This window comes from Athene cunicularia (assembly GCF_003259725.1).
Source record: "Athene cunicularia isolate RWA chromosome 15 unlocalized genomic scaffold, athCun1 chr15_part1, whole genome shotgun sequence".
Taxonomy (NCBI): domain Eukaryota; kingdom Metazoa; phylum Chordata; class Aves; order Strigiformes; family Strigidae; genus Athene; species Athene cunicularia.
Window position 1 is genome coordinate 13,265,577 of NW_020799121.1, and position 10,490 is coordinate 13,276,066.

The following is a 10,490-nucleotide window of genomic DNA, read 5'->3' on the forward strand; positions in this document are numbered from 1 at the left end:
GTCCAGGTTGGATCAACGGAATGGAGAACAGCACGCAAGCCAGCACTTCTGTCGAGAAAAGAAATCACCATTGGAGAAGTTACAAGTTGATTATTGACCCGGCTCTGAAAAAAGGACAGCACAAACTCTACCGTTACGATGGGCAACATTTCAGCATGCCTGTAAGTGGGGGGGTCGTGGGTGTCCCCCATTGTGTTGTGCCCCCCCCCTTTCTGCCCCCCCCCTCCATCTTACCGGCATTTTGGGGGCTGGGGGTCCCCTCCGAGTCGTGGTAACCCTTGCTGTAGCGCATGTGTGTAGGAGGGGGGTCTGGGGGGGGACACACACAGCCACCAAAGTTACTGCCACCTGACACTCTGTATTCAACTGTCAGGAGCCCAAGGAGCCCAAACCTGCGGCTTTATTTCTGTGTTTCCAATCTGTGTGCATTTCCCAGCAGTATTGCAATTTGACACGTGTGTGTATGTGTGTGTATGCTTCCCCCCTTCCCTTGAGACAGCCCGTGCTTCCTTGGGGTTTATTTTTTCTTTTATTTGTGTCTTAAATTTCAAGCTCTGTTATTGCTGGTTTTGTGCTTTCTCTCCTCCTCCTCCTCCTCCTCCTCCTCCTCCTCCCAGAACTCCGGAATCGCTCCTGTGGATTGTGTCAGGGATCCCAGAATAGGGCGAATATGGACCAAAACTAAGGAGTTGGAGCTGTCTGTCCCCAAATTCAAGGTACTGCCCCGACTTTGGGGTTTAATTCTGTATTCTTGTTTATCTGGGAGGGAAGCTTCAGTTCCGAATAGTTTAATGGACCGTTTAAATGACAGTCATGTTCCTATTAACATTATTATTTGGCGAACTGTTTAACAATAATCCTCTTCTATAAAGATAACGAGAAATCAATTCATCCGTCTGACGAGATCACTTGAAGATTTTGGAGCGGTGTCTTGGGGGCTTCTCGGATTGGGGGGCGGTGGAGGGGGGCTCTCTGCCGACGGTACTGCTCAAAATACATATTTGTAGCCCAGAAAGGAGCCAGTTTCAATGAATGGCTGCAGCGATAGAGGTTCTGCTCAGCTCCGGGGTTCATCCCAGAGCCGTGGAGGGCAGTTTTCTTTCCCCAGAGTTTGCAGGATGCTTTAACCCTCTCCCTCCCGTGCCATCCTTATGGCCTCCCCCAGCTGGTTAACGATGGTGATTATTTTTATCGCCCCCCTCCCACCTTGTGCCCGTTTCCAGATTGATGAATTTTACGTGGGGCCAGTGCCTCCCAAGCAGGTCACCTTTGCCAAGCTGAACGACAACATCCGTGAAAACTTTTTGACCGACATGTGCAAGAAATACGGCGAAGTGGAAGAGGTGGAGATTCTCTACAACCCGAAGAACAAGAAGCACCTGGGCATCGCCAAAGTGATCTTTGCCACTGTCAAGGGTGCCCGGGAGGCCGTCCAGCACCTTCACAACACCTCTGTCATGGGCAACATCATCCACGTGGAGCTGGATACGAAAGGTGAGGGGGGCACATCTTGGCCTCACGCGTTTGTGGTTTGCAGTGCCCCTGCCCGACCCTCTCCTAAAACGAGAGGCTGTTGCAGATCGCGAGAGCCCGGCGATTAAAAATATGAAGGGAGTGTTCCTGTCCCCCCTGCGAGCGGGTCTGGTTTCTGGGGCCTTGGCAAGTCACGTGGAGCCAAATGTGTTGTCTGTTGCTAGGAGACAGCCCTGTAATTTGCAAAATGCTGCCATCCTGCCCGGCCCCTGCCTGTACCCTGCCCTGTCCCCTGCCCTCGGAGGCCTCCCGTGCCCCTCATCTCCGTGTCCCAGGCTGGCCCTGCTCGGCCACCTCCCGGGACTGCCGGCCCCCGTGACACTTGACTTTGGCAAACTTGGGATTTTGGGGCGAACCCTGGGGGTTCTTGGGACCCAAATCCCTGGATTCTGGCGGTGGCAGCGGGGCTGGGTGCTGTCCTCTGCGTGCCTGGCATTTCATTGATACTTCTCAGCAAACTGGAGGCTGGCAGCAAAAGAGTGCACACGCAGCACTTGTCAGTGTGTGTGCGAGTGTGTAAGTGTGAGACTGGCTCTTAAAGCGACAGCAGCTCCCAGTCCTGGAGGCAGCCAGCTCTCAGCCCCAGACCCGAGCCCTAGGGAGCCTAATAAAGTTCCTGGAAGTATGAAAGCATTGCGTTTCACCACTTTGTCTTTTCTCTTTCCTCCAAGCCTGTTAGTGAAGAGCTTTGCTAAAATGTGCCTGAATTTTAGAAAATGTCTAAACCTGAGGGAGGTGTAGATCTTTTGCCACTTGTGCTTCTTCATTGCTTATTCAAACATGGGATTTTTAGTGTAAAACTGACTTGCTGCACACTTTCTTGGGATGAGGACATTAACACCATTTTCTTAAAAATGCTGCTATTTTTGTTCTGTATTAAAAGGTCTCAACAATTTAGTGCACAGCCTATACGGCGGTTGGTGTGCCAACCCACCTCTTACATGTGGTAAGAGGGTATGGTGGAATGTTTATTGACATTACTGATCACTGTTAAAAAAAAAAATCACAGTAGTAATCTAATATTTTCTATTGTGAGCTAAGCTTGACCTTACTTACGTATAAGTTGAAATTCTAGTATCATTCATTGTTACAGACAGGCTCCTTGCCCTGCTTTCTTTGAAATGTGAAGGTGAAAATTACATGTAAGAACAAATTAACCATTTGTAGATTTAATAGTGTGAGCTAAAACAGGCTTGTAAGTGGTGGATGTCTTAATGAGAGGCATTTTAAACAAGCTGATTGTACTACATTCCTCCTTGTTCTCCGTTTGTAAACTACTCTGCAAGTCTTGAACAGGCAGCTGTTCAATAAAGTTAGCTGTGCATCAGGGAAATGAGGGGGTTTTATGCTCTGTTTCTTGGGAGAAAACATTGAAGTCTTAGTTTTAAATTGCATTTTTGTTTTGTTTGCCAGCTGTATGCTTATAATGTTTTTTTTTTCCACAGTTGCATCTCTAAAAGAGTAAGATTGTCAGTATGCTATAATCTGTTAGAATCAAATAAAAATGTTATTCCTAAAATAGCATTAGCAGGTTAGGACATTCTTAAAATATATATGTGTAGTTTTCAACATTTCTTCCTAGTATTCAGCTTTTCATAAGGATGAAAAGTTGGTTAAAACTCTGATTTTCATAGTCTAGTAAATAAATACTAGCAGCAAAAGTGTTGTTTTATCTGTCTGGCCAGAGCACAGGCCTGGGAATCCGGAACTAATAAATCCAGCCTCCTCATCTAAGACAGGTTAGTTTAAAGCAACTTCTCTGCCTCAGTTTATCCACCTACAGAATGGACACAATACACAATAATTACCTGTCCTCAGAGAAATCGGAATCATTTTACATTCATAAACCTCTTTGAAAATGAAATTGTAGCTTTTACTGCATTATCTTGGGGATTCAGGAAGAATTATGAAACTGACAATTACTTTGTATTTATTTAAAAACAGGTTTTAAAGTAAGCCTAACACTTCCATATCCATGGCACTATAGTCTGGGGGGGGCTCTGTGTGTGTTACTATTTCAAGCATATTTCCAGAATCTCTTCAAGCTCTTGTAATGAAGAGTTCGGTTTTGTCATGACTCTAGTTGAATTAAAACAGTTCACATAGTTGAGGATGTGGCTCAAGACTTTGTGAAATGAGATTTGATAACCAAATAACCTCACCTGCAGCATTTATTCAAGATAAATGAGTCTTTTCCAGTATGCAGAATCATGCTAAGGGGTGTTTTGCTTTCAAATTGCACAGAGTGACTCACAGGGAGTTTGGGGTTTGATCCTGCAGGACTTCCTTGTGAAAGTAGTCCTGTTTCAGGGGAGATCTTGCCTGAATTCGTGTTCTGGGCTCAGGTGCTGGGTCTGTCCATTTTTCTATGTATTCTTTATCTTTCAGAACAAAACTCAGACAGTTTCAGGGTCTAATTCTGCTGCCTTTGAAGCTGATGACAGATTTCTTACAGACTGCAACATAAGTAGGATTGGATTTTTGTGGAAAAATCCAGTACTAAGAAACTCTGTCTTTGTAGAATTTAGGAACGAAGAGGCTAAGGCCCAGTAACAACATATGGGACAGTTTGCTTCTCTGGCTTTTATTCTTTGAAGGATGCCACTGAGCACACCTTAAACTAAGGGGGAGAAAAAAAAGAAGGAAAAAAAGGATGAGTTGGTATCTTTTTGGAAGAGGCAGCGTTAACGGTTTTGTCCTCAGCATTCCCATGCATTGTGTTTGCATTAATAACAGCCAGTTTCTACTAGCAAGGTGTATTGGGAGAGCTTTCTGAAGTGGCTCTGGGTGTTGGCACAAGTTTGTCCCTTGGGTGAGAGTTTCACTTCTCAAATCTGCAAGCTATTTGCTTGGCACTTTGGAGAGGAGGGAAACCGCTGCTCTCCAGAAAGCATGGTAAGAGCAGAGCTGCCAAACAGGCTGAGAAGAGGAAAAAGGATTTAGAAACCTCCTTGTCTTGGCTGGAGGAGGGAGTGTCTGACTTCACTTGCCCAGCAGATTATTTAAAAACGATCCCTGCGAGCTTCAGAGGTGATACCTGCTTGGCTGTTGCATGGATACACCGGGCAGGGAGTGGTAGCAGGGTCATGCGGGTGTCAAGAATATGTATTTTTACATAGGCTGTGTTATTTCTGTTTAATCAACTCTTCGATTGTGGTCTCTGCAGGTGAAACCCGCATGCGATTCTATGAACTGCTCGTTAATGGTCTCTACACTCCTCAGACCCTTCCTGTAGGCACCGAACAGGATGTATCGCCAACTGTGAATGAAACTCTCCAGGTATGTTTGCTTGGCTTTTTTTTTTTTTTTTTTTTAAGAATAACTTTCTAGAAGATTCCAAACAAATGCGTCATTAATGTTAGCGGTTTAACGCTTTTAATTTAGCTTCTTTTTTTTTTGTCTTGCTGTAGTTTCAGTGAATGTTACTAATTCACATTTAAATATAACTTGCTCATAATTGCTATAGCAAATGTAACTCTCTGCGAATGCAGTGCGTGTGGCTAATCTGTATGCCGGTGTCTGCATAGCATGGTAAGTGCTTTTTGTCTTTCTGAATGAAAAATACCCACCGAACCGACAGTATGTGCCCTATTAACATTAGAAATTCCTGCAGTTAGGACTGGATCAGATCTGTCCGGGAGATGAGATTATTCCCTTGAAGTCAGGGGGAATGATTTACAACGGTACATTTGGCCTAGCGTCTGCAGTATGTAATCCTTAGCGCGGACGTTCTTCAGCCTTGCTTAAAGGCTGAAAGATGGAAGGTGTCTGATCTTGAGTAGTAGCATGAATTTTCCAGAATCTTAATTAGTTGCTGGAATCAATTGTTAATAAAAGCAGTGGATAGAATTCCTGAGGGCTTGCAGGGGTCCCTCATTATTTAGGGTACAATTCTCTAAATGGCTTTGTACTGTTACCTGCTCCCCTCTGAACCCCACCGGGATGAGAGGACAAGGGGGCAGTGAAGCCTTCTTTGTGTGAAGTTGTCAGTCCCTTTGTCTTCTCTAAATGTACTTTGGCTCCTGGTTGTGGCTTAGGAACCCAATTTAAGGCATCAAATTTGAAAGAGATTTGTCAGATTTTTTTTTTTCCTCTTATGACTTCTTAAAATGCCATCATTTCATTAATTCTGTGATCAGATGTTTTCAGGACAGGTCAGAGCTGTACACTGAACGTGAAAAACCCCATTGATCTGAAAAAATAAAATTCTCCTCTTCTCCCACCAACCACCCCAACAGTAACAAGGCAAAACCCCAGTATCCTTTTAACAAAATCATAAAGAAGCTGATTCTTCCTTACCTCCCAGCAAGGTGTTTTTAAAGGCAGGAGGGAGGAAAGTAATGATTTTGCTGGGAGCCCTGTTACGAGCAGGACCTGGCTTTTCATTTCTGCTTGTTGCACATCTCTAAAAATGATTGTTCTTACTCCCTTTTTCAGGGTTAACAGCAAAACACTTAATTGATGGTATCCCCCAAAGCAGTCCCTGCTGTAATTATTTTTAAGATTGTTTCTCTAGGTATTGTGTTCGTGTATTATATTATTACACTGAATTGATTTTTTTCCCCAATTACAACCAAAATTATTGCTCTGTGCGTAACGCTGTTTGCATCATGTTCTTGCCACTAGAATCTGCCGACAAACTTACTTGCTGTTGTAGTTAAGGAAAATACTCCTGACATTTGCTTTCCCCTTCATGCAGAGCAGCAAAGACCTGACTAGTTCTGCAAACCACAATCCCTGCCTCCAGGCCCTATCCAAACCCCCCTAAAAAAACAGTCCACATCCCATCTACACCAAGGGTGCAGAGATGGTGGATTTTAGCAGGAAGCATGTGGCTCATTCCTGGCCCTTTCTGTGGGTTCTAAAACAGTTGAGGAAGAAACTTTCCTGATGTCCATGCAGTCACAGTCTCTAGGGAGTCACACCAAGAGCAAGTCCACGCTACTGAGCGGGTGAGATGTGTGTGAGTGTAGCAGGCAGGTGAGAGCTCAGCTTGAGTTTGGTGCTGGCAGGTCCTTTTAAGGGTGTCTCTACCTACCTGGGCTTGGGAGAGGAGCCAGCCTGTAGTTTCCCCAGTTTGCTATCCTGGTGTGTTTTTGGGGAGTCGGAGCTCAGTCCTGCCTCTCTTGCTACCGGGAGGATTCTCGCTGAGCTCTTAGTTTGCATTATGGAAAATTGATTCTGGTGCTGATGATTAGTGTGGCACTGTTATGACTCAGCAGAGTCTGAGTTGGAGCAGGGCTCCTCCTAGAAACCCCCTGAATGTGCCTGTGAAGTGAGCTGCAGAACAATTACTTGGCTTCTCTGTATGCTTGTAGGGTTTCAGTTTCAAATGCCATAATCTATAGTGCTTTACCTGAGCGTTTGTCTTTGGAGAGGGGTTTAAAAAAGTGGTTTTGGCAGTTGAGAACTTTTGTGCCTTTTATACCTGTAGCCTTCTCCTTTGTTACAGATGAACTTTTGTTAGAGAGGTGGTGGGTCAGCTCCCTTAGCTGGACCAACACAAAGCCCTGCCCTATAGATTTGGTTGCAGGCTGGCAGTTTGCTCATTTGTATGTTTTGATTTGTTTACCAAAAAAAAGATAAATTGATGATTTCTTATCTCAGAATTTAATTGTCTTTCCTATTTGCAATTTAGACAAGCCTTTCACAGCTGATAGAGTTTGAAACTCTTTTAGCTAGAAGCATCGTGCAAGTCTCCTGTTCATCTGATGCTCTTGAGTATAACTTATAAAGAATATTGTTGTATCTGCTGTTTTCTTCCCTTCTTACAGACAAGTTCCACTTTGCTTGCCTTTTTCTTTTAAATCAAAGGGAATTGTTAATAATGGATAATGGTTTGTGTTTTCAGGGATGCTGTAACCTCGTTTTGGGTTTAGGGTTTTTTTTTTTGACATGGAAATGAATCCAAACTCCCGGGTACCTCTGAAAACCAAATGGATTAGACAAATATCTTTTAAAAAGTGTGTGTTTAGGTGCTTTTCTCTCTTCTGTTTTTATAGTTGACAGATTCCCTGAAGCGCCTGAAAGACAGTAACCTTTCTTCTGCGGGATCATCTGTTACCCCAAACAGTAGCACGCCGTTTTCCCATGACACAGCCTATTCCAGCTGTCGGCAAGACACCCCAAACTCCTACAGCCAGTTCACCCCACAGTCCCAAGGAACACCTCACACCCCACGGTTAGGGACGCCGTTTTCCCAGGATTCTACCTATTCTAGTCGTCAGACAACGCCTGTGTACCATTTTGGGCAGGACAGTGGGTACAAACCCAGGAGACATGAAACAAAATTTACGGATGCCTACAACCGTCGCCCGGGACATCACTATGTTCATAACGCAGCAGGTGTTTACCGAGGGACGGAGCATCAGTTTAGTACGTACAAATCCCATCAGCAGGAGCCAGTTCAGTTCTCTCACACTCCTCCCTTGAGCCACTCTAGTTCTTCGAGCTACAAATCTGCTTTCTCTCCCTACCAAGCACCAGCTGTATTTCCCCAGTCTGATGAGCAGCAGTTTCCCCAGACTTCCAGGGAAACTGAGTACCGAAGACCTGCGCCACCTCCCACTGAGATGGTTGTGGAAAGCAGCGCTGCCACTAACATCGATTTTGTCCCGATGAAGGAGAAACAGGAGGAGCCTCCGCCCTTGCCCGATTCGAACTCTGTTCCTGAACCGAGCACAGCGTCCTTCTCTCAGACTCCAGAGAGAAGCGAGACCCCTGGCACCCCCACCATGGAGTCAGAAATGCAACATAACAGTTTAGACTCAAGGATTGAGATGCTCTTAAAAGAGCAGAGAACAAAGTTACCCTTTCTTAACGAGCATGACTCGGATAACGAGATCCGAATGGAAGGTAGCCCTATTTCCTCTTCCTCTTCCCAGCTCTCTCCCATCCCAATGTATGGTTCGAACTCTCAGCCTGGTTACAGAGGTCAGACGCCTTCCTCACGCCCTTCCAGCACAGGCTTGGAGGACATCAGCCCGACGCCGTTACCTGACTCTGACGACGACGAGCCCATCCCTGGGACGGCTTCTCTGAGTCAGAATTCCCGGGGGACGTCGGAGGCCAGCATGACTCCCATCGATCAGCTGAGCAGGACCTCCAAAATTGAGACCTCGGAGGGTAAAGAAATGGTGCCTGGTGACCAGACTCCAACGTCAGAAAAAATGGACGAGGTAAGTGATCTGGAACTGAGTTACGAAGCTCCGTGCATATCCCCCGAGCTGGGCAGGGAGTCACTCTTTTCTTTTGGTGTTGTTAGAGTGTAGGGTTTCTGGTGGCTTTTTCTTTGACTCAGGGCAGCTGGAAATGAGTTAGACGTGACACAAAGTGATGGTCTTAATCAACTTGCCGGTCTCCAGCTTTCCTTGTTTATAATGGCAGCCTGCTGCAATTTATAGCTTCAGGAGAGCTCAAGGACTGCACAAGCCGTGGAAGTTTGGCCAGTGCTTATGCTGTGTGAATGTCCTGAGTGTCGACAGACACTTAAGCCACTAGAGGAGTTAATCGAGCACTTTCTGCCATTGCTTTGGTCCCTGAGCGTGGGTGCGTGTGTATGCACACACTTGCTTAACGGGGCTTTCATGTTACGCCGAAGTATTGAATGTATACTTTGTTTGATAGCTCTCCAGCTATTTATGCCATCTGGTTTGAACGGGAGACAGTTGCTGGGTTTTAATACTTGCTTTGCTCAGTTGAAAGGGGGAGGTAGCTAGCTTGTGGGGGATGTGCTCCACTGAGTCTTCCAATAATAGAGCGGAGCTTGCTGCCTCTGCTGGGGCATTTGTGGCTGAAGGGACAGCAAGAGCTTAACGGTGTGGAATGGTGCCAGCAGACAGAGAAATTACATTGCGTGGCATGGCTGTTTGGGAGGTCTGTTGCAACAAATGTGAGTATCGCTGCAGTGGACATATCGGTCCTATTCTGCTGTGTCAAGGAACAGTCAAAATACGGATCTTAGCAAATGTCAGACCCTTTCTCCTCCACGTGTATGATAGTCATGCAAGCAAATGAAACTGCTGTCCCTGGTGTGCAAGAACTCTGCAGTAGGGGGGTCCTCAACCCTCCTAAGAGGTCTGGTCTTGTGTAAATGTCCCGAGTGTGGTAGATCAATTTAATTTACTTATGAAAGTTTGCTGGGGTTAAGCTGCCAGAATGGATTTCTCTCCAGTGGTCTACAGTTTTCACCGGAGAAACAGCTGCATTTCAGGAGAGGAGGAGCTGCTCCCGTAGCTCTAGGCTTTGCAGAGTGCTTAACTGGAGGAAGAGCACTGCAGCAGTAACATAGTGCAGGTATCAGTGCTAAATAGAAAAAAATTGTAACTGTACTGGATATTTTGGGATTTTTTACATGCCTTTCCAAACCTGCTTGTCCTTGCAGTTGCCAGTTTAGCCTTTGAAACAATTCAGCTGCTTGAGGTCTCATTCATCATCTAGGCTGGCCCAGGCTCCCCTCTTGGGAGGCAAGTACCTGGCCAGTGGGACCTGATGGTGTAGTAATTAGGAGTGGAGTTTTGATTCCTTGAGCTCAGTCTGGTAGACTTAGTTTGTCTAAAAAAATAAGGAAGGCATCCCTCATCTCCTTGCCATTCTGAACTTGTATTTGCTGTCCTTACTCTTGTGCAAGAGTGTTGCAGCCAATTCTGAGCGTGTTTAGGAAGATGGATGAATGCCAGCATGGTATGTGGGGTCAGGCACTTTCTGTAGCTGAGATCAGCGTTGGGGAACAGGCTGGGATGTTATATTTGTAGGTTGGGATATGGGGCAGCAGTGTGCTGACGTTGAAGCCCATGTTAAGTCTTTGTCTCCCCTTAATGAGATGCTGGTGTCAGAAGTTCACGTCGATGGTTCTGTGGTACAAAATGATATAAATGCCTCGATCCTCTGTAGAAGTCAGGAAGGTGGTAGCAGGGTCTCCATGCAGGTCATTTCTGCCTTAATTGTCTCCCCCCCCC

At 45.7% G+C, this 10,490-nt stretch overlaps 1 protein-coding gene across 3 annotated transcripts in view; it reads left to right on the forward strand.

Annotated features, from left to right (window-relative positions):
* The first annotated feature begins 6 nt into the window (after positions 1–6).
* The window catches only part of SETD1B (SET domain containing 1B), a 54,067-nt gene continuing 43,583 nt past the window's right edge, over positions 7–10,490 (forward strand). For all 3 annotated transcript variants that reach the window (XM_026859454.1, XM_026859455.1, XM_026859456.1), the window contains exons 1-5: positions 7–161; positions 618–716; positions 1,224–1,494; positions 4,700–4,812; positions 7,536–8,711. In XM_026859454.1, the coding sequence (XP_026715255.1) occupies positions 21–161; positions 618–716; positions 1,224–1,494; positions 4,700–4,812; positions 7,536–8,711 (1,800 nt within the window). In that variant the 5' untranslated portion in view covers positions 7–20. The remainder of the gene's footprint in view (positions 162–617; positions 717–1,223; positions 1,495–4,699; positions 4,813–7,535; positions 8,712–10,490) is intronic.